General features: G+C 36.7%; 1 protein-coding gene across 2 annotated transcripts in view; it reads left to right on the top strand.

Annotated features, from left to right (window-relative positions):
- Positions 1 to 2,907: 2,907 nt before the first annotated feature.
- TPH2 (tryptophan hydroxylase 2) overlaps positions 2,908 to 27,050 on the top strand; it is a 138,060-nt gene continuing 113,917 nt past the window's right edge. The window contains exons 1-7 of one of the 2 annotated variants that reach the window (XM_036761292.1): positions 2,908 to 2,987; positions 5,108 to 5,116; positions 7,186 to 7,217; positions 7,920 to 8,050; positions 12,565 to 12,748; positions 12,846 to 12,946; positions 25,930 to 25,997. In XM_036761292.1, the coding sequence (XP_036617187.1) occupies positions 2,908 to 2,987; positions 5,108 to 5,116; positions 7,186 to 7,217; positions 7,920 to 8,050; positions 12,565 to 12,748; positions 12,846 to 12,946; positions 25,930 to 25,997 (605 nt within the window). Of the gene's footprint in view, positions 3,013 to 5,107; positions 5,117 to 7,185; positions 7,218 to 7,909; positions 8,051 to 12,564; positions 12,749 to 12,845; positions 12,947 to 25,929; positions 25,998 to 27,050 lie in introns of both variants that reach the window. The other variant, XM_036761293.1, reaches the window with a different exon arrangement.

Here is a 27,050-nt window from a genome sequence, read left to right as displayed (position 1 = left end):
GATCAAAAGGTTGGAGAGGTACTTGCAACCAAGCCAGGGGTTCTTAACCTCTTTCTATGTCATGGACCCCTCTGGCAGTCTGATGAAGCCTATAGATTCCTTCTCAGAATAATACTTTTAAATGAATAAAATCAAATACTTAGGATTAAAAAAGAAATCAATTATTATATTAAAACAAAATGATCAAAATATCTAAAAATCAACTCACAGACCCCGGATAGATAACCCCTGAACTAGAAGTACTGACTCATCCAAATGAACCTATTACCCCTTGTTCCTAGCCACTTTTTGCCTTCATGTAATAATAATAATAATTAGCACTTATGTAGCACTTACTATGTGCCAAGCACTGTGCTAAGCTGCTTTACAAATATTATCTCATTTGGTTCTCACAAAAACCTGCAAGGTAAGTGCTATGACTATCCCCATTCTACAGTTGAGAAAAGTCCCAGGATCACAGTTAATAAGAGTCTGAGGCTACATTTGAACTCAAGTCTTCCTGACTCCAAGTCCAGTTCTTTATCTACTGTACTGCCTAGTTAGCTTCATGTTTGTTATACATTTAGTATTTTCTATTTAAAAGTCAGGATAGATGGCTTTTTACATTAATTATGTATGCAAAGTTGGTTTGAGTACTTAGAAAATAAAATGAGGACTAGGAGCTAGCACTGTCATGCCAAAGTACTTTCAATTTGTTTTCTGATAGGTTTACTTTAACCATATCAGTGCATAAAGGAATACACAATATATCTTAATTTCATCAAGGCATTTAACAAAGTCTCATAATATATTTACAGAAAAAATTGGAGAAATGTGGGCTGGATGATAGTACTATTAGGCGAATTTGTAGAATGTTGAACAACTGTACCCAAAGTTTTGATAATTAAAGATGTCAACCTGGAGGTAGCTCCTGGTGCCATGCCAGAGGACTTTCTACTTGGCCCTACCATGGTCAACATTTTTAATGGCTTGAATGAAGACAGAGAAAATGTTTCAAATTTTCAGATGGTATGAAGACAGAAGGGCTTGGCAGTTGGGAATAATGAACCTACGTCAAAAAAGATGACATTGAATAGGTATAAGTGTAAACCTCTGCACTTAAATTCAATCAGTTCCATAAGTAAAGGATAGAGAACTCTTGATTTAAAAGCAACACATATGAAAAATAACTGGAGGGTTTTACTTAATCACAAGCTCAATGAGAATCAAGAATATGATGAATCTGTCAAAGAGTTTATATAATCTTAAACCACCTTGGTAAACATAGAATATCCACAATAATGAAAGTATTAGTCCTACTCTACTCTTTGTGGGTTAGAGCTTAGCAGGATTATATTTTGCAAGCTATTAGCTGGGCTTTTAAAGTGAGAATAGAATGCAATGCAGTGAGGAAGAGGATCATGCCTAGCCAGTGTAACTCTCAGCATCAAAGATGGTGCCACACCTAAGAGTGTGAGCAAAGCAACTTGTTTTCTCAACAGACTGTCCATTTATATTTTTGATTACCTCCTTCTCCTGAAAATGTTGATAATAACTGTAGCACTTACAAGGTTTTTCAAAGGATCATATGAGACAGGTATGTAAAATACTACATTCTATCCACTGCACCCAGGCAGCTAGGTGACACAGTGGATAGAGCACTGGATCTGGAATCAGGGAAGCCTGAATTCAAATCCAGCCTCAGATACTTTTTAGCTGTGTGACCCTGTGTGTCACTTAACCTGTTTTCCTCAGTTTCTTCAATTGTTAAAAGGGAATAATAGTGCTATCTCCCCTGGTTGTCATGAGGATTAAATAAGATAATATTTAGAAAGTACTTAGCACAGTACCTGGCACATAGTAGGTGCTTAATAAATGCTTATTTCCTTCCCTTCCCTCCATTTGCTAACCTTGAAGCACTATAAAAATGTCAGATCATAGTAGAAATAATAATATTTATAATAGAAAGTTAGTGACTTTGAATCCAAAGACTGACTCTTCTATTTACTAGTTGAAAGACCACGGGCAAGTTAATTAATCCTTGTGAGCTTCATTTCTTTTAGTTCTCAAATGGAGATAACAACACTTACACTATGTATCTTACAAGGTTGTTGTGAAAAAAGTGTGTAAAGTGATGTATTATATAGGTGTGAGAGCATTATTATTATTATTATTATTGATGATTGAATGTGGGCACTTCCACATCTTACATTCCTTCCTCTTCCCCAACATCTAGAGGAATCCTTAAGTTTAACATATTTATAGTACCTGACCTGTAGCTAAATCAAGTCCTACAACTTCTCTGCAGTAAAGCTTCCCTGTATGGAACATGAAAAACACTGCCTCATATTTATATCAATGAGCATTCAGTTATTTTCTTTACTGGGAAAGAGTGTACGTTATTATGACGGTTATCACAGTAAAATAATAAAAGACGGTCAAGGCAGAAAAATGCTAATGTTTAAAAAAATGAAATTTGATGGCTTAAGAGATTAAAGTATTTTTGGAGAAGAGAAATGAGTAGCTCAGGCCAAGTTGTTTTCTTGTACAAAGAAAGCTCTTTTGTGTGTTGTTTTTCCAATATGTGCGAAAAGGTCACTGTGAAATAAAAAATCGCCATGTTGGAGACAAACCGAAGGCGCAGGTCTTTAATCTGGCTGTAACCATCTCAGCCAGAAATGAGTCCCTGTCTAATCAGCCTTGCATCAGTTCCCAGTTACGCATATAAAGAGCGCAGGGAGAAGAGAAGCTTCATTTCTCCTTCTTCAGCACTCAAACTCTGGACAGCGCCCTGAGCAGCCTGCTCGTCCTACCTAGCCTCCCTTGTATTCTTTCCCCTACTTTGCAGCTAGAGCTGAAGACTCAGACTTAGCCACCAGTCCGCTGGTTCCCCCTGCTGTAGAGAAAGGAAACTGCATAGATTTCCCCATGCAGCCAGCCATGATGATGTTTTCCAGCAAATATTGGGCAAGGAGGGGACTTTCTTTGGACTCAGCAGTGCCTGAAGAGCATCAGCTATCCAGCAGCTTAACAGTGAGTACCAAGGGATTGGCACTTTCAAGAGAACATTTTTTTAGACTAGTGGTCTTGTTCTCAACAATATCTATCTGTGGATTAGTAGACTTGCACACCACACACACACACACACACACACACACACACACACACACACCTTAAAACACTTCTAAACTTCCTCCTGTAATGAATTAAAACACTCATCAATTTACTAAAGTAACATATCTCCATGTTTTTCTACAGTCCTTAGAAAGTTATTTGGAAAGGGTTTAAAGTATAGAGTAAAGTATATTATAAAGTATAGAAAGTAAGAGAAAGAAGTTGTAAGGAAATCTTTCTTACTGTAGAGTAGGAAAACGTGTATTAGATTTAAGAAGGATATTCTCGATGAGGAGGAACAGGGGTATATTGCTGTTTCCTCCATGGGCCCCCTCCAATTTTAAAGTCAATAATTATTGTTTTCTATTTTAATCTTCCAAAACAATCTTCAGTAATCATTGCTAGATTTAGAACTTCTTGACAACTGGAAAGAAGATTGGTTTCATTTCGAAAGTGTTCCCCTTTCCTCAGTTTAGTTTTAAAGTTGTTTAAAATTAAAAAAGGAATGGAGTAAAGCAAAATGTTTTAGATCCTAATTTTAGATGAAAACTACAGTGAAAGAAAATGTATCCAGGTCTTTATGCAATGAAAATATTGAATGATATTTCATTATTACAATAGTAGAGCTTATCAACTTTCTAATTCTGTGGGGAGAAAAAAACCTCTGTTCGAATATCTTATTTAGCTCTGTGCATAAGCCAGAGGTTTATTATGCTTACACATTATTACTACTAAATGAGTTGATAAAGCAAGGAAATTTTACCATTGTGATTATGCTATTTTGTAGAACTATTTAAATCAATTTTTAAAAAATTCTAAATAAATGTAAATGACTTTCCTTGCATTTTAATAGTATATAGATATTTTAAATGAGCCAGCAAGCACATCAAGAATTTCTAAAGTAAGAATGAAATACTAAATTTAGAAAACACAGAAACAAAATTACAGTCTCTTCATTTCGAAAATGAAGCTTAAATATTTAGGATTATGTTTTTAATATGGTGAGGAAACAGATGTTGAAAGTAATAGGAAATTGTAGTTTAAAATGGCTTTAAACAGACTATCACTATTAAACACAGAATTCAGCACACATTTCAAAGTCTGTGAAATTGTAAATAATGAAGTCAACATTTGTCTTTTTTCTATGAATTTTTGATAATTAAAAAACTGAGTATGAATGACTTGTGACAGAATGTTAATATGAAATTTTTTTTTAAAAAGGGGGGGGGACAGAAGAAGAGAACAGCAAATAATCGTTTGCCAAATTCTCTACCACAGGCACATTTCTTAGTTCCTACAAAAATGCAGGGGAATGTTGTAAATGTTTTAATATCTTCATTTGCAGAGGGGGAAGCACTCTCCTTGCCTAATTGTCAGAGCTTAGTGAGTATATTGTATAACCGTATGCATTTGGATGAGAGCACCATCGGTTCATAATTTTACAATAACTTTGCATCATCTGTCAAAGGCAATTTGCAAGTTATTTTATTCCCTCATGTACTCCTCATTTCTGACAGTATTCTGACTCCTAAGAATCTGTCATCGTTATCATTAGCAATTTCCAGCTACTAGTCATTACTTAATCACATACTGTAGTATCTTGCATGGCTAATGAAGTTTTAATACCTTTCAGTTTCACAGATGCCTCTATTTGCTCATGAGGATTAGTTATCTAGTTTTTTCATGTCTGGATTTTAACCTTCATTTCAATTGTTATCTGCTGACACGATTTAGGTGGGCCCGGATGATATACTTTCTGCCAGCATTGTAGCAATTAGATCTCCATTGACAGCATAAAATTAGAGTCAGAAGTTACAAATGGTGGTTTTATTGATTTAGGCACATGCATAGTCAGATGGAAGAATGCAAAATGGTTATTTACTTTCAAGTTATGTTGGAAAGAATAAAAAAAATAGGAATAATAAATCTTTGATCATTTTGAATTTGCTTCAGTAACAGGTTTAATTCATGTACTATGATGTAGCAGGGGAAAGAGGACTGGGCTTGATGTCAGAAGACCTGGGTTTCAGTCTTTGACCAAGAAATCCTTTGGTCAATTCAATAAATATTCATTAAGCATCTACTATAGATTGAATGGAAGCAGTGTGGCATAACGTATAGAGAACTGGCCTCAGAGCCAAGAAGTAAGATGAATTCAAGTTCCATCCCTGACATGTCCTGTTTGTGTGATCCTGGGCAAGTCACTTAACCTCTCAGTGCCCCAGGCAACTTACTAAGACTGTATATTACACGGCAGTTACCAATTTGCATTGGTAGAGGGGAATTCCTCACTTGGAAATTCTCTGTAACAATAAAATCATAGATCCTGTCCCTATTCCTATAGATACAGATGCCAGATATTCTGCTGAGGATGGTAGGGAAGGAAATAAAGACAAAAATTAAAAAAAAATTAAATGACTTTCTTAATAATATTTTTGACTCAATAATATTTTTGTGGCCCTTTTACACTTTTTCACTTCTCTTCACACTTCACACTCTCTCTTTATCCTCAGTGTTGCCTCCTACTTAGCCAATTACAGCCACCAGGCACAATTTCTCTTAACTCTCCTTTTCACTCCTCTCAACCTATCAGTATCCTTGCCCATATTGTTCTTCTTCTGTTCTCTCTCAGAAACTAAGAGGGCCTTCCTCCTTTGCTGAAACTAACCTGTACCTTTGACTTGATCCATTTTGGTCTTTTCTATGACTTTGTTCCATCAGTGCCAGCATATCTCTCAAATCCATTTCCTCCTCTCTGTTCCCACTCAAACCACCCTAATTCAAGCTCTCATAGCTTCTCACCCAGATTATTCTAAGAGCCTCTTTACTGGTCTTTCTGCCTCCAGGTTTTCCTCTCTCTAATCCATCCTTTTCGAAGCAACTAATGTACTTCTCTGACTGTGTCACCCCTCTACTGGAAAACCTTCTTTAACCTCTCACTGTCTATCTAATAGAACAGGGCTTCGTTTACTAAAGGATTTATGTAAATTTCTATGCTTGTAGGCCCACCACATAAATTGCACTGTGGGCCACATGTGGCCCATGGGCTGCCCTTTGGACAGCCCTGTGATAGAATATAAACTATTTATTCTGGCATTAAATACCTTGTACAGTCTGGCTCCAAATTCTCTTTTTAGACTTATCTGATACTTCATATACTCTACATTTCAACTGAATTGGATCATTCTCTGTCTCCTGTTCTCATTCTGCCTTTCTCCATCTCTTTGCTTTCCCCTCATCCTGACCCACACACTCTATTTTTATCTATCGAAGTCCCTTTCAAGCTCCATTTCAGGTGGTGCCTTCTTGATGAAGTCTTCTCTGATTCCTCCTTGCCCTTAATTGAAACAATTACCTTTACTCCGCACTTCTCCACTACATCTGTCTCATCTCTCCTTTGTATGAGAGTTATTTATGTAATTATTTTATTCCTTTTTTTCCACTCCCCTAAGATCCAAAGATTCTCTAGGGCAGGGTCTGTGACCCAGCTTTGTCCTGCAAATAGCAGGTACTTCATGTATTGTTGAATTTATTATTGGCTTGCATCACATAATAACTTCTCTAAAACTAACTTTCCTCATATATAAAATGGGTATAAGATACTTGTAATGTTTACTCAGTATTTTTGGGGGGAGGGAAAAAATGAGAAGTATGTGAAATGCTTTGTAACTGTAAAATGCTATATAAAATTTTATGGTAATTGAATGAGAAATACTTCAATGCAAGATACAAGCTGGAAAGAAAACCTAAAGGCAGAGATTACTAATTAGTAATTCTTTTTTCCCTCCCTTTTTAAATGTTTTATTGATGCTCTTTTATTTTATGTTTTACATCATTGTTCATTTCCAATTACTCTTCCCTCTCTTCCCCACCCCAGGGATAAATTCCCCTTGTAATAAATAAGTACAGTCAAGGAAGCAAATCAACACGTTAGCTAATGAAAAATCTTAATGCTTCTCGACGGATTTTTTTTATGATAGAATGGACCCAAACTTTTTAAAAAAATTTGAATCAGTAGCTGATCAGCTGAAAGCAGTCAAAACTAGTGGCTCAAAATAGCCTACTGTCTCATTTCTGATGTTCAGTTTTGAGCAACTCAACTATATCTAGAATATCTTCACAGAGTTTGATTGCTCTGCTCATGTTAAAGTTGTCTTTTAGTACTAGTCTAGACTTTCTGATAAATTCGTTTATGGGAAGGTTATCTATATTATCTTTAATTTATTCGTAAGCTACAGCATAGTCTGGTGGAGAGATCATTAAAATGGGAATCCATAGTCCTAAGTGTGGGTCCTATCTCTTTCACTAGCTAACTATGTGAGCTTGTGCTAATTCTTTGCCTCTCTGAGCTCAGTTTCCTGACCTGTAAAACTGGGAAGGAAGAGAGAGGGTTAGATTAGATGAACATAAGCTCCTTGAGAATATGGACAGTTTCATTTCTGTCTTTGTATCTCCAACACATAGCACAGTGCTTGGAATATGGTGGGTGCTTAACTAATGCTTGTTGGCATGGAAGATAGATTGTTGGACTTGGAGTCAGGAAGACTTGAGTTCTAATTCTTCCTCATACAACACCTGTGTGACTCTGGGCACTTCATTTAACCTCTCTCCCCTCCAGTTTCCTCATCTTTAAAAAGGGAGAATGATAGGGTTATTGTAAAGATCGAATGAGATAACGTAGGTAAAGTACTTTGCAGAATTTTAAACGCTATGTAAATACAGCACATTTTTTGTGGAGTAATCTCTGAACAGTAAGGTGCCTGTCAGCTCAAACCTCCATGACTGATTGTAATTTTCTGTCCCTCCTTCCTTATAGCTGAACAGAGCAAATGATGATAAGAAAGACAACAAATGTAGTGGCAAGAATGAAGCTGCTGGGGAAAGCGGAAAGACTGCAGTGGTGTTTTCTTTGAAAAATGAAGTTGGTGAATTGGTAAAAGCCTTAAGGCTCTTTCAGGTATGTATAAAACCTCCCAGCATAGCCATGTGTATTGGTATGGACCTGTAATCTGTTGGGAAGCATGACTCAGTGGAGGGAGGCAATTTCTGGGGATGGTAAAATTATGGATATTGGAATATACGAAGAAATAGAACCTTCTAAAGCTTCACAAGTAGCGTTCATCACCTAAATAACAGAATAAACAAAATCATGTAAAATACGCTTTTTTAACCCAAACAATCTGTGGGGGAAAATGATTTAACCGCATTACCAGGTGGAAATGGCAATAATACAAGGATACAGGGGGGTTTCTCTCTTTAAGCAATCCCGATGTGTGGAAAACGGAGATTTGCACAAAGTATAGATGGGATGTGTATGATTATTATTGGTAGTTGTTGTTGCAGAAAGAGCAATGAACTTGGAGAGAGAAGACCTGGGTTCAAATTTGAGTTCTGCTACTTACTAATATCATACAATTCAGGAAGCTATTTGCTTTTTTGGGACCATGAAGAATGGAAGGCCAAAAGATCAAGAGATTTTTCTAAGGTCATACAGTTAATAAGCGATGAATCTGTGATTTGAATTTAGGTCCTCTGACTTGATCTAGAGTGCTTTACATTGTCCTTAGTTTCTTCATCTATAAAATGAAGGGGTAGGGTGGCCTGTATGATTTCTCAGTTCTCTTACTGGGTAAAATCCTATAATCCTATGAACTTTACAAAATTATCCTTTACTTTTAGGAAGGATTCCTAATAGTATTCCTTTAAATAAAAAGTCTTCATTGGACCTTTAAAATCATTTCAATTATACACACTTTGTAGATGGTCAGGTATAATTAGTGTCAGAGATAGAATAGATTCAAGGTCAAATGTATTCCTTGGTTGAGTGGGAGAGATATGATTTAGATGATTCCAAGTGAGAACCTGCTATCTTAGTTGAAGCATTTCATTGGCAGAACTCATATAAAATTTGCTAATGTAACTTGCAGAGGTTTGGTATATACACCCAGGAGCAACACCATTATTTGGGGCCATCTCCAGTAATCCTCATCTATTTCTTGCCACTGGACCCAGATGGCTCCAGCGGAAAGAGTTAACTTTGCACAACCCTCCCTCACTTAAATCCAATTCACTTGCAAGTCATGAAATCACCTTCCTGATGTGATCCTCTTCGAGAATGAAGGACAAACACCATCACCATTATTCAGTCTACCATGATGGCACTAAAAGACTGAGTTTAAAAGTAAATACCAATTTAGCAACCTGGAGCAGGCAACTCCTTGAATAGCCTTGAGGTTAAGGTCTTCAAATCCCGCCCTGGCTTCCATATGATTCCTTCTGTGCAACATTCAAGTTAGACCAGTTGACTTTTGAAATCCTCTTTTAACTCTGAGATTCTAGGATTTCATGAATTGATGTAATATTGACATTATGAACCTTATTCATAATAAGGTCTTGAATATGTGGTAAGAAGATAGAGGAATTACCTTGGTAGCTTTTCATATTGGAAATATTGTAATAATATGCTTAATGATACAATAATACAGTGGCCTTATTTCCAAGGTCATACCTAGAAAATGACAGGGAACAAGGGTTGGGATGGGGCTGGGATGGGCCCTGCTATTGATATTCTGTGGGAATACACACCAGCATCCAAAAAAAAATAAACTCACCTGCTTGGCTAGCTACATTGATCAAATTAAACAAATAAATAATGACTAATTCTTCTATTACAAACAATTATTTATAGATAATTATTATTTGCAAGTCCACTCTGTCCCCTAGGACATAAACAGGAATTTTTAAAAATAAATGTGTAATGCCCTATCAGTGATTAGTTCACTCAGAGAGTGTGGTCAAGATAATTTTGGGACAAGATCCAGAAGATTTGAGTTCTGCAGTTATTCCTTCCACATTGTGGGGGTTAGGAGATCTGGAAAATCTGCGTAAAATTTTTAGCCATCCCTGCATACCAGGGAGGAAGTCTGAATTATTATAATATTAAAAGATAAACTATGTTGATATTACACAATACTATATATATACACACATATATATGTATATATATATATATATATATATAGTGCATTTCTGAGTCTCTAAACTTTTTCTGTGTCATCTGCTGGCCTTTGTGTGTCATCTGTGGCTTCTGCAAAACTCCCCCCAAATTCCCATTTAATTTCTTATGCTGACCCATGATATATCAAAATCATGACAGGCAAAGTCACAATGTGGAAGGGATAACTGTAGTTTAATCCCTGTTCTTTATCAGCTGTTGAACTTTAGGAAAGCCTCTTAAAATCTCTGAGTCCCAGTATTTCTCAGTTATAAAATGGAAATAAAATACATGTCTTTCCTGCCTTATAGGAATATTGTGAGAATCAAATAAGATAACTGATATGAAATCACCGTGAAGAAAGTAAATCTCCATAGTAATATGATGTCTTATTATTGTTATCATTATTAACAACTTATTTTAAGAATCCATGATTGGGTATACCTTCCACTAACATAGATTGCAGCTTCTTCACACCTTAGTAGAATTACTATAGGCCCTCAAACGAATCACCTGGCACCTGGTGATCCATCTTTTGGTAGTGAGTCTTTCCACATGTAGCTACATTCATCCTTAGATGATGGATGGGTTATCTGTCACCAGGCCCTTTCTCAAAGCCATTTTAGCTTGGTAGGACCTATAACAGTTCATGCTCTGTTGGTATATATGAGGAGGCCATGTGTGAAAAGATACAACAATAGAACATAAGTACCCAAAGGATCATGAGTCAGGCAATTTCTTACAGGCATGCAAACATGAGGGTCCCCAGATCACTAGTTCTACCATTGGCACTCAAGTGGTGGCTCAGGCATTCTATGGGATGTATACTGTGCTCATGAGTACGTATCTCTGCCCTAATAACTGACTATTGTTGCTGAATAAATCCACGGGACTGAGTGTGAAGGAAACCTTGGGGACAGCCAATCAATGAGTGGTCTGGATTGCACAACCCCCTTATTGACTACAAAGTCATTGTGATTAGGAAAGTTTGCTAACCATGTTTACCTGGATTGGAATGAAATTTGCTGACTTTGCATTCATTGTTTAAATGTAGCTGACCAAGCCAGTTTCTAAGTGCATAGAAACTTGCGGGTAGGTAGGTAGGTCGATTAGTAGTCAAACATGGAGATTCATCGTCAGCTAGGGCCTAGCAATAAGTTAATCCTCATGTATAGCCTTTGAGAACCCAAGGTAATTTCACTTTACAACAAGTTGGAATTCAATGGAGAATTGTTATTAATCAATTTATGGTTTTTTAAAAAGTAAAAGCCAAATCCAATCATTTGGAGTGGTATAGTGAAAAGGGAACAGTGCACAAAGTCAAGAGATCTGTGTATGTGTCCTGACAGTTTTTAGCTAATGTGATCATAATTCTGTGTGATCACAACCTTTCTGGGCTCCAATTTCTTAATCTATAAAATGAGACAATTGGAATAAATGCACTCAAGGGCTCTTCCAAATCTAAAGTTGTATGATTCTATATTCATCTATTCATTTGACAAATATTTGAGTGTCTATTATATGATGAGAGGGTTGTGTAAGGTAGTGTTGGGTATATAAAGTTCTATAGGACCATAGTTCTCCATTTTAAAGCTTTTATAATTCAATAGGAGAGATAAGACGTATATGCAAGAAACTAATATGTAGACTGGTATGTATGGTACAAAGAAAATATTTAAAAGTTCAGGAAAGAGGAGAGATATTTTGACTAGAATTATGAGCAAAGAGGAGGAAGGGGTAATAGTTAAGTTAGGCCTTGAAGGATAAGGAGAATACCTAGAGGTGGGAATGGGGGAAGATACAGGCCTGGGGAGGGCATTCCAGGAGTAGAGAATAGCAAAGAGCCAAGATTCAGAGGCAAGAAAACTGCAGACTTGTTTGGGTAACAGTAAGTAGTTTAGTTTGACAATAAAGTAGGATTTGTAATGGAAGAATTGGGAGGGTAGGCTAAAAATGGAGGTCAGTTCCAGATTTGGGCTGTAGGAATGCCTGAATTTTCATTCCAAGGAGTATGCCACATAACTCACTTGAATGAATTCTTGAGTGAAACTGTGTCTATATGACACCAAAATTACTGGCTGAAAGGTGAGAAGATTCAGCTAGACAATGAAATGTTTGGTCTATATAATGCTAAACAACTACTCTTACTCTTCGGCTATTTTAAGTGTAAAATGTTTTGACATTCCGTTGATATCACTAAAACTGTAGTGTTGCTTAGAGTAACCAAGTAGACTAGCTTGTATACAATTTTTTTTCCTTTCTTCATTCACCAAAGCAAAGAATAAATTAATTTTTTAAAGTGTAGCAAAAATTCAACCCATGAATCATTTTTGCTACGTGTAAGAAAGTAAGCCTATTCTTAAGTGTGTGTCTGATTGAGGGAGGTAACCTATTGACCACCAGGTGGTGATGACAAAAAGACCCAAAGCAGGGAAAAACAATTTCTGAAAAAAGCCTATTTGGTTGTCTTTCCCTAGGAAAAGCATGTGAACATGGTCCACATTGAGTCTAGGAAATCCAGGCGAAGAAGTTCTGAAGTAGAAATCTTTGTGGACTGTGACTGCAGTAAGAGAGAATTTAATGAGCTCATTCAGTTGCTGAAATTTCAAACCACCATTGTGACCCTGAATCCACCAGAGAATATTTGGACGGAGGAGGAAGGTGAGGCCACTTTTGCATCTCTTGCTTTTACTCTCTAGTCAATATTGCATGGGAAGAATAAGCTAATATTTTTGACCTTGCACTCTGTTTCCAACAGACCTAGAGGATGTATTGTGGTTTCCCCGGAAGATTGCTGAATTAGACAAATGTTCTCACCGAGTTCTCATGTATGGCTCAGAGCTGGATGCAGATCACCCAGTAAGTAAGAAGGAAAATCCCAGTGAGGATATTCTGTGTTTTTAGATTTTATTGTGGGGTAATGCTATATTGATATTTATGTCAAGTCAATGAGAGTAGCTCTCCAGACCAAAATATGTACCAACCTGCCACAGTTAGAACAGATCAGGGGGTCTTAACATTTTTTTGGTACCATAGACCCCTTTGGCAATCTGATGAAGCCTAGGAAATATTTTAAATTGCATAAAATGAAATATGTAGGATTATGAGGGCAACTAATTATATTGAAATACAGTTACCTATCCATTTATCCATCTATCAGTCTACCTATTTATCCATCTATTATCTATCTATCTTTCTATGTATCTATCTGTCCATCCATCATCTATCTATCTATCTATCTATGTATCTGTCTGTGTATCTATCTATCCATCCATCCATCCATCCATCCATCATCTATCTATCTATCTATCTATCTATCTATCTATCTATCTATCTATGTATCTGTCTATGTATCTATCCATCCATCCATCATCTATCTATCTATCTATCTATCTATCTATGTATCTGTCTATGTATCTATCTATCCATCCATCCATCATCTATCTATCTATCTATCTATCTATCTATCTATCTATCTATCTATGTATCTGTCTCTGTATCTATCCATCCATCCATCTATCCATCATCTATCTATCTATCTATCTATCTATCTATCTATCTATCTTTCTATGTATCTATCTATCCATCCATCATCTGTCTATCTATCTATCTATCTATCTATCTATCTATCTATCTATGTATCTGTCTGTGTATCTATCCATCCATCCATCCATCCATCATCTATCTATCTATCTATCTATCTATCTATCTATCTATGTATCTGTCTATGTATCTATCCATCCATCCATCATCTATCTATCTATCTATGTATCTGTCTGTGTATCTATCCATCCATCCATCCATCCATCATCTATCTATCTATCTTTCTATGTATCTATCTATCCATCCATCATCTGTCTATCTATCTATCTATCTATCTATCTATGTATCTGTCTGTGTATCTATCCATCCATCCATCCATCCATCATCTATCTATCTATCTATCTATCTATCTATCTATCTATGTATCTGTCTGTGTATCTATCTATCCATCCATCCATCCATCCATCCATCATCTATCTATCTATCTATCTATCTATCTATCTATCTATCTATCTATCTTTCTATGTATCTATGTATCTATCTATCCATCCATCCATCCATCATCTATCTATCTATCTATCTATCTATCTATCTATCTATCTTTCTATGTATCTATGTATCTATCTATCCATCCATCCATCCATCATCTATCTATCTATCTATCTATCTATCTATCTATCTATCTATCTATCTATGTATCTGTCTCTGTATCTATCCATCCATCCATCTATCCATCATCTATCTATCTATCTATCTATCTATCTATCTATCTATCTATCTATCTATCTATCTTTCTATGTATCTATGTATCTATCTATCCATCCATCATCTGTCTGTCTATCTATCTATCTATCTATCTATCCATCTACCTATCTATCTGCCTATCTTCACACAACCACACCACACCAAACTCATGTACCCCCAGGATTAAGAAGCCCTGACTGAGAGGTGACATCTTCATATTTGCGTACACATACTGTTTCATTTATTTTTAAAGGATTGGATACAGGCAGTGGAAGTTCCAAAACTCCTGAAATGTACTGTAGAAAGATATTTCTAAGCCAACTTATTTAGTCATTGAGGGTGGTCTTTTGAATAGTAATTAGTCAAATTGGATTTCACTTTGGGAACACTGAAGAGGGCTTATCATTGTCCCATGGCAAGGCTTCTTAACCTAGGGGAAAGGGGGTGGTGTGAACTTATTAAAAATTTTTTTGATAACTGTATTTCAATATAATTGATTTCCTTTATATCCTATTTTATACATATAAACAAATGATACTGAGAAGGGATCTTTAGGCTTCACCAGATTTCCAAAGAGGTCCACGACACAAAAAATGACTAGGAACTCTTGTCCTATGGAGACATACTGAAAGAATGACACTCTGACATAATTTTTGTCAATAATTAGATAAGGATACAACAATGTAGGCTTTAGTCTCAATGGAAATGCAAAAATTTCTAGAACAGGACTGCGATGGAACAGGCTAATCTATTCTCTCCCACTCTTCCTACTCTACCTAAACAAACATTGCCTTTAAAGTAATATGGACCTTTGATAATGATTTTCCACTATTTTCTTTACATTTCTTTTTTTTTTTTGGCAAGGCAATTGGGGTTAAGTGACTTGCCTAAGGTCACACAGCTAGTACATGTGTCAAGTGTCTGAGGCCGGATTTGAATTCAGGTCCTCCTGACTCTAGAGCCAGTGCTCTATTCACTGCCACCTAGCTACCTCGGTTTTGATCTACTTGATACCAAATAAGAGGATAGACCGAGTTTTTCCACTGCATTTGTCACTTGGTACATTGTAATCAGAGCCACACTGGGTGATTTTTGGATTCCACAGTTTTCACAGAAGGACAAGCTGCATCAAAGGTCATAAAGCTCAGTCAGCGATGAACATTTCAAATTCACTCTATTTGCCTAGCTGCCCCCACATTTTTTTATATTGTTGTTCAGTCATTTCAGTTGTGTCTTACTCTTTATGATCCCATTTGGAGTTTTCTAGGCAAAGATACTGGAGTGGTTTGCCAATTCTTTCTCCAGCTCATGACAGATAAGGAAACTGAGGCAAACAGGGTGAAGTGACTTGCCCAGGCTCACACAGCTATTAAATGTCTAAAGCTGGATTTAAATTCTAGGGTCTCCCTGACTCCAGTTCTGGTGTTCTATCCACTGCATCACCTAGCTTCACCCCTTTTTTATATACAAAGTGGAAATTAAGATGCTGATGGACCTCAAAGGGGGTATTGAAAAGACTTGCTAATAAAACAACTGGAAAGGATCTTGGAGAGCATGGACTCTTAATCCCAGAACTGCAAGTGATCTATTGCCTCACCTCACCCATCTCTCAGGCAACGAAGGAGTTCTTTCCAACCTTAAATTCCCAAATGCTCCACTTAGGTTAGTTTGAAAATTATTCAGTCCATAGCAGGGGGTCGGCCATTTCCCCAGAATGACTATAGCATCACTGACCTTGCTGTGAAGAAATTTTATTTTGGTATCCAGCCTAAATTTCTCTTCACTTAATTTCATCCCATTACTCCTAATTATATCCACCTTATGAGGCCTTCTCTTATTTGATGTGCAACCACTAGAAATAATTGCAAGTAGTTAGCAATTCCCCACCTCAATCATGTGTTTTGGTGTTAGGGTTTTTTTTCCATCACGCATTTATTTTACAGATAAACCAAATGTTCATTTTGCAAAATTTAATTTTGGTGCATTATTATTTAGTGAAATGGTATTTTTTTCTGTGCATGGACAAACCCAAAGCTGGGGTAGGTATGGAGATAGGGCACCTTGCTTTGCTGTCCCAAAAGGGAAATCAGCTGACTAGAGAAGAGACTTAGAATATGAGATTTAGGGAGATAAGCCTTATTGGACAGGGTTTAGAATCAGAGGATTCTAGAGTTAGAGCTAGAAGAGACCTCAGAATTCATCTAGAAGAGACTTCCAGAGGTAGGTAGGTATCATCATCATCATCATCATCATAGCATTTTCTCCCCTGCTTTTTTTGGAGGAGGGAAGGCAAGGCAACTGGGGTTAAGTGACTTGCCCAAGGTCACTCAGAGAGCAAGTGTCAAGTGTCTGAGGTCAAATTTGAACTCAGGTCCTCTTGACTCCAGGACCAGTACTCTATTCACTGTGCCACCTAGCTGCCCCATACCATAGCATTTTCATAGTGTTTCAAGGATTGTAAAGTGCTTTACATATATTATTTCATTTTAGTCTCACAATGGCCCTGGGAGGTAGGTGTTATTATTATCCCTATTTTATAGGTGAGGAAACAGAAGTTAAGTCAGACTAAAGTTAAGTGACTTGCCCAGGGTCACACAGCTAGCAAGTCTTTGAGGCTGGATTTGAAATGCAGTCTTCCTGATTCCAGGTCCAGCACTCTATCCATTGTGCCAGCTTGCTGCCTCATTATAGATAGAATTTTAGACTTCCAGTCAGGAAAATCTGAGTTCAAATCCTGCTACATGATCCTGGACAGGTCATCTAACCTCTCAGCCTCAATTTCTTCATTTATAAAGTGAGGGAAATAATTGCACCTTCCTGTAAGGGTTGTTAGAAAGATAAAATGACATTATATATGTAATCTAATTACATGCATTATTAATATATTAATATAAAATATATAATTAACATCATATTACATATATAACAATCATGCATATGATACTTTGTAAACTCTAAAGGGATATATCAATGTTAGCTATTATTATTATTTAGTTCAATGCCTTCATATTTATAGATGAGGAAATTGACTCCTAGAGAAGTGAAGTATTCTAAGGTTATAATGATAGGAAGCTGAGCTGGAGTTGGAAAACAAGTTTTTTGACTCCAAAATCCTGTGTTCTTTCTACTACTCTATGGTTCCTAGACCGTTGTAATAGGGTTTTTGTTTGTTTTGTTTTTTCTCTTAAAGACCAGCCTTAACCCCAACTCACTCTAGCTCTCATTGATTGGCCAACAATAGGTCCCAGGTCAAGTCCCACTTAGTCATGGTTTGGGTCCTGATTGGCTCAGAATGAGTGTAAATAATAATTGTTTCTGTATTGTCCAGAAACCCTGAGGGTCTTCCCCTCCCAAATCTATTTTTTAAGAGGCCATTCTTTGCCTCATTTCTTAATAAGCCTTAATTACTGAGTGGGTGCTACCTCATTCCAACTGACACCTGTTTAAGACCTCAGCTTAGGCCAAGGTTCTCCAGTGCATCCTGGGTCATCTGCAGGTCTCCTGATCCATACCCGGCCACTGGACCCAGATGGCTCCAGAGGTGAAAGTGAGGCTGGTGACTTTGCACAGCCCTCACTCCCTTAAATCCGATTCACTTACCTGTCATGGAATCATCTCCCTGATGTCATGGTCCTCTTCAAGAACAAAGGACAAACAGCAGCAACAATTGAGCCAATATTTAATAAAACAACAGTGTCAGTGTTCAGTTGAGGGTACTAGGTAGACATCCATTCTGGGTGTTCTGTTTGGAGTGATAGCAGCATAATACTGACACCATGACCAAGTGTAGCCCAGCTTAGGCTGGATGGCCGAAGGACACTGTCTCTAAATGGTAATGTAGTTATCTACTCAATGCCTTCTCTTCTTAGTTTTCAGCTAGCTCATGTTGCCACATAGGACAGCCTGGATTAGTGGAGCCAAAAGGAGGCCTTTGGATAATTACCACACTTGGTTAATGAGGAATGGTAGCCATTCATTTTTTTAGCTACTTTGGGATGATGCAGGTGCATGCTTTGAATGAGTACTCAAGATTTCTCTGGAAAACCCACAGGAGTGGGATGCCATTAGGATATTGTCACGCCTCAGAGAAGAGGAGCAGATGTGGAGTAATCCATGGCCAGGAGCCTGTTTCTTTTGCCATGATATTTGTCACTTTGAAAAATTCAGGGGGCCCAAAGACTGGTCTCAGCTTTGCTCTCTGAGATACCTTGACTTTATCCATGAGTTTTGAAAACCTCACAACTTCTGACTCTCTTGTAGTGAAGGGGATACCTCTCCTTATTATTTTTTTTAAATTAAAATATTCTAATGAACAAATATTTATTTTTTCTCCCTCACTACTCTGGGAGAAAAAATCTCCAACAAAACCAAACCCTTATAACAAATGTGGCTAGCCAAGAGAAACAAATTCCCATGTCATCCATGTCCAAAAATACATGTCTCATCTTGCATCTCCAAATCTTAATCCACTGCTTCCTTTGTTTGCATTGTTTCTCTGGGTGTTTACAAAGCACTGCTTTTAAGATTGAATTTTTAATTTTCCTTATGCTTTTTAAAAAAATTACTCTTTCTTCCAAATGACTTCTACCTCTACCCCTATATCACATTCCCTGGTTACAAAAAGGTACAGTTAAACAATACAAACTTATGGATTGCCCATGTCTGACAAGGTATGCCTCATTCTACATGTCTAGCATCCTATCTTTCTGCCAATAGGATGGTCATGAACTTCACTGCCAATCCTCTGAAGATAAGATTTGTTTCTGTGTTGACCAACATCCAATATCTTTCACATTTGTATGCCTTTACGTTATTGTGGTCACCATGTAAATAAGGAGCCATCTTTTAACTGCTATGACCTTCTTGAAAGAAGAAGGCCATGGGGTGTGTATTCCTCCAGCTTCCTATCAAGTTCATCTTGTGAAGATTTCAGACCTCACAGACCAAATTCCCAGGGCCAACTGGCCATTCCTTTTTTCCTTTCTAATTTTTGCACTTAATAGTATTTTTTTCCAGTTACATGTAAAAGTTTTCAACATTCATTTTTGTAGGATTTCGAGTTTCAAAATTTTCTCCTTCCCTTCCTCCCTCCCATTGCCCCTCCCCAAGACAGCAAGCAATATGACACAGGTTATACATGTACAATCATGTTAAACTTATTTCCACATTAGTCATGTTATGAAAGAAGAATTAGATCAAAAGGGAAAAACCACGAGAAGGTAAAAACAAAAGCAAAAGTAAAAATAATGTGTTTCAATCTTCATTCAGACTCCATAGTTCTCTCTGGATAGCATTTTCCATTATGATTCTTTTGAAATTGTCTTGGATCATTGTATTGCTGAGAAGAGCTAAGTCTATCACAGTTGATCATTGTACAATGTTGCTGTTATTGTATGCAGTGTTCGCCTGGTTCTAATCTCTTCATTCAGCATCAGTTCATGTAAATTTTCCCAGGTTTTTCTGAAATCTGCCTCCTCATCATTTCTTATAGACAATAGTATTCCATTACATTTGTACGCCACAACTGGTTTGGCCATTTCCCAACTGAAGGGCGTTCCCTCAATTTCCAATTCTTTGCTACCACAAAAAGAGCTGCTATAAATATTTTTGTACATGTGGGTCCTTTTCCCATTTTCATGATCTCTTTGAGATACAGACCTAGAAGTGGCATTGTTGGGTCAAAGGGTATGCACAGTTTGGTTACCCTTTGGACCTAGTTCCAAATTGCTCTCTGGAATGGTTTATGGGTCCACCAACAATGGATTAGTGTTCCAATTTTCCCACATCTTCTCTAACATTTATCATTTTCTTTTTCTGTTATATTAGCCAACCTGATAGGTGTGAGGTGGTACTTTAGAGTTGTTTTAATTTGTATTTCTCTAATCAATAGTGATTTAGAGCATTTTATATGACTATTTGTAGCTTTAATTTCTTCATCTGAAGATTGCCTGCTCATATCCTTTGACCATTTATCAACTGGGGAATGACTTGTAGTCTTATAAATTTGATTCAGTTCTCTACAAATTTGAGAAATGAGGCCTTTGTCAGAAACAATGGCTGTAAAAGTTGTTTCCATCTTTCTGCTTTCCTTCTAATATTGGTTGTATTGGTTTGTTTGTGCAAAAACTTTTTTAATTTAAGATAATCAAAATTATGAATTTTGCATTTCACAATGTTCTCTATCTCTTGTTTGGTCCTAAATTCTTCCCTTCTTCATAGATTTGACAGGTAAACTATTCCTTGCTCCCCTAATTTGTTTATGGTATCATCCCTTATGTCTAAATCATGTACCCATTTTGACCTTATCTTGGTATAGGATGTGAGATGTTGGTCTATGCTTAGTTTCTGCCATACTATTTTCCAGTTTTCCCAGTAGTTTTTTGTCAAATGGTAAGTTTTTAATCCCAGAAGCTGGAGTCTTTGGTTGTATCAAACAGGAAAGCTTTTTCTGAATCTGTTGTTATTGATATGGCCAATTATACTGATAGCTTTCCTAATATTGAACCAGCCCTGCATTCCTGGTATAAATCCCACCTGGTAATAGCATATTATTCTGGTGATAAATTGCTGTAATCTCTTTGCACATATCTTATTTTAAAATTTTGCATCAATATTATTAGTGAAATTGGTCTATAATTTTCTTCCTCTGTTTTGACTCTTCCTGGTTTAGGTATCAGCACCATATTTGTGTCATAAAAGGAATTTGGTAGGACTCCTTCTTTGCTTATTTTCTCAGATAGTTTATATGGTATTGGAATTATTTGTTCTTTAAATGTTGGTAGAATTCACTTGGAAATCCATCTGGCCCTGGAGATTTTTTCTTAGGGAGTTCATGGCTTGTTCAATTTCTTCTTCTAAATTGGGGTTATTTTATTTCCTCTTCTGTTAATCTGGGGAATTTATATTTTTGCAAATATTCATCCATTTCACTTAGATTGTCAGATTTATTGGTATATTGTTGGGCGAAATAGATCCTAATTATTGCTATAATTTTCTCTTCATTGGTGGTGAATTCACCCTTTTCATACTGGTAATTTGGTTTTCTTCTTTCTTTTTTAAAATCAAATTAACCAAAGCCAGCTGTCCATTTTCTAGTGAATTTGTGAGGTTTGACAGCAGAATCAGCTCAAGTCTATTTAGGTTTGTAGATATCTTCCCACTGTCTTGTTTCCTCTTGAAATTATTCCCTCCACTTAGCTCAAACACCTGGGGAGATACATTACTTACCACAGCAGTACCTACTCTAACTCCATTTTCAGGATTGTGTGGAGGCTTCCATAACATCACTCCAGGTATCTGGGATATGGAGGAGAGGGAAAAAATTGCTTGTACTTTGCTCATAGCATGAAGAAACAATTCTCTTTTTTCTAAGTGTCTGAGAACATCTAAAGAAAAGGAAAACAGAGACAGTCACAGAGAGGAGAGAGTCCTGTCAGGGGTCTCTTCTTGCAGAAGTTTAATAGAACTCCCTCCAGGTGCAGGTGGTAACTTCCCTAAGTTTAGATTGTTTTTCAAAAAAAAGGTCCACATATGCAAACACTGGTAGAAATAATCCATCTAATGGAAACAGAAACTTTTTCATTTCCACCAAAGAGACAGAAAGCATAAGGCTTTCACATTCTCTAAGACTTAAAGACAGGCAAGATATGTTATGCTGGGAATCTGTAGAAGTGATCATTTAATACAGTAAAATCTCCATTTTGACTAATTGGGGGGAAATGAGTGACTTAAAAACTACTTTTAAAAAAGAAATAACAATCTTATTACTTTCAAGCACACAAAAGTAACTGAAATGAAGATTGCCCAAAGATATCTTGAGGGGACCTATTTTATGAAGAGATAAAAATAGTTTATAATAGGCACATCAATTATTTGTAAATCGATCTTCCAGAGCTTGGAAGATTCTTGAAAACAGTTCCCTTTAAATGGTTTAAACAGTCTTCCTCTCTTGAAATCTCGTTTTCATCATTAATATACTGAGTTTAGCTACGTTTTTAAAACAGTTTTTTATTTTACCAGAACACAAATACAAAATAGAGAAAAGAAACAAAACATATCATAAACTTAAATATTGAAACTTAAAGTAAGAAAGAATAAAAAGCATGTCATGTGCATAGCAGAACATAGGAGAGGATTCAAAATATGTAACAATAAATTTTCATTTCAAGAAAGCCTATATGATAAATAATATACCTTGTGTGGAGAATTTTCTTTGCTTCCTTGTGTTTTCTTTTGTTCTCTGCTGTGCACTTTTTGACTTTGTTCTTTTTTTTCACCTTCCCACCAAAGGCTAGAATATAATTTAGATATTTCTTGATATATACATAGACATACAGATATATACATACACTTATACATATATACATGCATATATAGACATATACTTTCCCAAACATAATCTACTCCTGATCTTTGTTTTTTATATTTGTACATATCTTTTGTTTCATATCCTTTCTGCCTCCTCTACTTGACTTCTACTGACTATATCACCTTCCTATTACTTGCCTACCCCCCTCCTCCACCAACCACCATGCCCTCCTATTACTTGCCTTCCCCCCCTAAGGATCCCTCCCCTATTCCCCCATTCCCATTAATCTAAACTCCCTTTACCTATTCCCTCATTTTCCCCTCTAAAAATCCCTCCCTTCTCCTAATCCCTCTCTTGTCCTCTCCCCCCTCACTAAACCCCTACCATTTTATTTCTTCTAAATTTAGAAGACTTTTATACTCTTCTAAATATATATGTATTGTTCCCTTTTAAACCCTCCCGATGAAAGTAGGTTACCAGAACTACCAGCTGTCCTCCCCATCTAAATCCTCTGTATCCTTTCTTCTTGCACTTCTGTTGTATAAAATAGTTCCTGTTTTTAGTTGTTTCTAAATGGTTTTACTTTTTAAATTCATATCATAGTCAGGTTTATTCCCCTCATTCTTATGAGCTTGACAATTATTAATAAGAATGTTAGACATACATTTTACATTTTATGTCATATAAAAGGTAAGCAATCTGTTTTTATGAATCCCTTATAGTCAGTCTTTGGTGTGTACCTTATGTTTCTCTTGGTTCTCGTGTGTTGAATCTTCTATTAAGTTGAAGATTTTTTTTTAACAAAGTCTTGAAAGTCTGAGCATTTGTCAAATGTCTATTTTTTTTCCATTCAGGATAATACTGAAATTTGAAGGGTATGATATTTTTCGGCTGGAGCCCCAGGTGTTTTGCTCTTCAATATATTGTGTTCCAAGACCCGTGGTCCCTTTATGCCTCTGCTGCTAGGTCTTGTGTGATTCTAATTGTGGTGCCATCATATTTAATTTGTTTTAATCTTGATGCTTTTAATAATTTATCCTTGAGCTGGGGGTTTTGGAATTTGACTATGATATTCCTTTGTGATTTCCTCATAAGATCCCTTTTAAGTGGTGTTCGATGTATTTTCTCTATTTCTACTTCCCTGCCTTGTTCTAATGCTTCAGGACAATTTTCTTTAACTATTTCTTGTATTATTGGATCAAGATTTTTTTTCTGAACATGACTTTCAGTTACTCCAATTATTCTTATATTTTCTCTATCTATTCTCCAAACCTGTTGTTTTTCTTATAAGGTGCTTCACTTTCTCTTCTATTTTCTCATTATTCATGTTTTATTTAATTATTTCTTGATCTCTTATAATTTTACTGGCTTCACTTTGCCCAATTCTAATTTTCAAAGTGTCACTTTCCTCCTTGAGATTCTGGATCTCCTTTTCTAATTGGTTGATTTTCCTTTCATAACCTTCTTGTTTTTCTTGGATTATTTTTATTTTTATTTTTTTTTAGGTTTTCCTCCATCTCTGTCATTTTATTTTTAAAGTCTTTTTCAAGATGTTCTATACATTCTTTTTGGGCAGGTGACCATTTGACGTTGCTCTTTGGGGGTTTCTTTACTTCAATATCCTCCTCTGAAGATGAACCCCGGTCATCTCTATTCCTGTAATAGGTCTCTGTGGTTAGATTCTTTCTCCTTTGCCCGTGCATTTTTTTTTTTTAGTAATAACTTGATTTTTGTAATCACCTCTAGCCCTGGGATATGGGAACTGGTGCCTCTTGCCCCAGATCTTTAGTTCTCTCCTCTAACCTGGAACCAAAGCCAAAACTCTGACCTTCTGTAAGTGCCCACAGCCAGGGGCTTTCTGCCCCACTGCTTCTGCACTCCCTGAGCGTGTGCTGATTCCTTCTCGCCCCCACTGATCTTCGGAGCACAGCTGAATCTGGAGTTCCTCGTCAGCAGAGGTTCCTGCAGTCTTCCTGGGCTCAAACGTGCAACTCTCCTCAGTATCCCAGAGTGAAAAGTTCCAGTGGCGGTGGCCGGGGCATCCTCTCAGCCCAACTAACCGCGGGGACTTGCTGCTAGTTGTTTAAGTGGCTTCCCTGCTTGTAGTTAAAACAGAACCTAGCCTGGAGGTGTTTACTCCTCGTGGTGACCAAACCTAGTCCTGGGGTTTCTCTTCAGATCTCCTCAAACTGTCCGAGGAAAACTCGGGTTGTGCCGCTATTTTTCTTTGCCTCCACCCACACTTTGTTTGCCATAAGGTGCTATTTTAACTCTTTTGTGGGGGAAAATCTTGAGAGCTTGGAATTTTCTGACCTACTCTGCCATCTTCCCAGAGTTATCTCCCGAGTTTAGCTACTTTAAAAAAAATTAAATGTACTTTCTATTATGAGCTTAATCAGCAAGCATAAATATTTCAATTCACAAAGAACAAAGAACAAAACAATGAACTTTTGTTGTAATTTCAAAAAAATGTCTTAAATTTAACAAGAGAGTAACAAAGATATCCTGTTTATTTTCCCTTTTGAGATTCTTTTTTTCTTCTTCTGTACATTTAAAATACTTTATTGGTGATTTTTTTTACATCTTAATCACTACTCACTAATTAAGTCCCTTCCCCAAGCAGAAGCTCTCACTTGTAATAAATATATCAAAGCAAGCAACATATTTCAACACATTGGCCATGTCTGAAAATATCTGTCTCTATGTCTCCTACTGCTCTTCTAGTACGGTGGTGTCAAACTGAAGTAGAAACGAATTCCCACAATTTAACATTATATATGTTGCATTTTTATTTATCTTGTTAAACCTGTCCCAATCACATTCTAATCTGGTTTGAGTTTCATTGGGAAGTTTTGGAAGCTGCCTTTGTCCTGCAGGCCTCTAGTCTGACACCTCTGGTAGTCCATCAATCATTTCTCTGCCAGGAGGCAGGAGGCAGGAAGCCTGCTGCATCATGAGCCTTCTGAAGCCGTGATTGGTTACTCAGTTAAATCATTCTTTATAGATTGTGGAAAAGTCAACTTCAGCTTGATTGAACATGTTTTTCTAAATTAGCAGAATCCAAATTGCAGAGATTTTACTAGAAGTTCAATTTTGCCGTTTCTGAATCAATGGTAGCCATCAAAACACCATGTTGAAATTTGAATTGGTCACTCATTATGTAACACTTTGACTGTTTCCTGTTAGTCTCCTTATGGCTAATTTTCTTGTACATTGTTAAATAAATGAATCTCTTTCTTTGCTTAAGGGATTTAAGGACAATGTCTATCGACAGAGAAGAAAGTATTTCGTGGACGTGGCCATGAGTTATAAATAGTAAGTACCCATATAATTCTTTCTTGTGGCTTTGTTGCTGGCTAGTTAGAAACACACACATACACATACACACGCACACACACACACCATGCTGTGTTAAATTAGAACTGAGTTCTCTTAGCTTTTAGTTTTCTAGAAGTATAAGTGAGCCTTTACATACTAGCCAGCTCCATGGAGACTCTAAGTGCCAACACTGATGCTTGACATCCTGGAGTAATTGTAAAATAATGAAGGCTATGGGCTGAGTGCCAGATGCTACATATTCAACATTGTGTTCCCAGTTCCTCTAAGGTAAGGTGTTTTGTAAGCCTCTGCATGACTCTACATCATTCTCTCGCCCTCCCTTGGCACTTAATGTAGGGTTTGAATAGGCAGTTCTGGAAGTAGGCTTTACTTTTGTTTTTGCGAAGATGTTTTAGTCATTCTCTTTCTCCTAACCCCTTCCTTTCCTCCCAAGGACTATCCCAAAGGAAAGTTGCTGACCCCTCCCTCCCGCCACCAAAGATGGCGAAAAGGTCCCACGGACAGAATAAAAAACAAAATTTCTTATCCCTTAAATCAAAAGGAGAAACCACTGTAAGGAGGAATGTTAGGGTTGTGACAGTAGTTCAAGGATGTGTGGAAAAACAAACCCTTACATATCTACTGTAAGACTGCTCTACATTAAATAGGGAGTCTTAGACATGGGATGAAGTCAGTGTACCTTGCTAAGTGGTAAGGTCACAAGTATTAATTATAACTAGTATAGATCTTTTAGAGAGGTTTCCTGAAAAATCATAGCAGAGAAGGAAATCATCTATTTTGTAATTTAAACAAAAATTGAACACTTTCCTGAATATGTGTAGACCACAATAAAAAACACTCTTTTTCTAATCTGATATAGGAAGACCTATATTATCTGGTTATAGAAACCACTTAAATCTATAATGCATATAGTGAAGATTCATTCTTTCTAGGATAGAAAGCAGGAACATAGTAATGTGGCAAAATGAGAGGGACAGGTTTCTGTTACCGTTGAGAATTTAACACTTATCTCTATTTGAGATACTTGTC

The sequence above is a fragment of the Trichosurus vulpecula genome, chromosome 5, assembly GCF_011100635.1.
Source record: "Trichosurus vulpecula isolate mTriVul1 chromosome 5, mTriVul1.pri, whole genome shotgun sequence".
Classification (NCBI taxonomy): Eukaryota; Metazoa; Chordata; class Mammalia; order Diprotodontia; family Phalangeridae; genus Trichosurus; species Trichosurus vulpecula.
The sequence above is the reverse complement of the archived record's forward strand: the minus strand, read 5'-3'. Positions and strand labels throughout refer to the sequence as shown.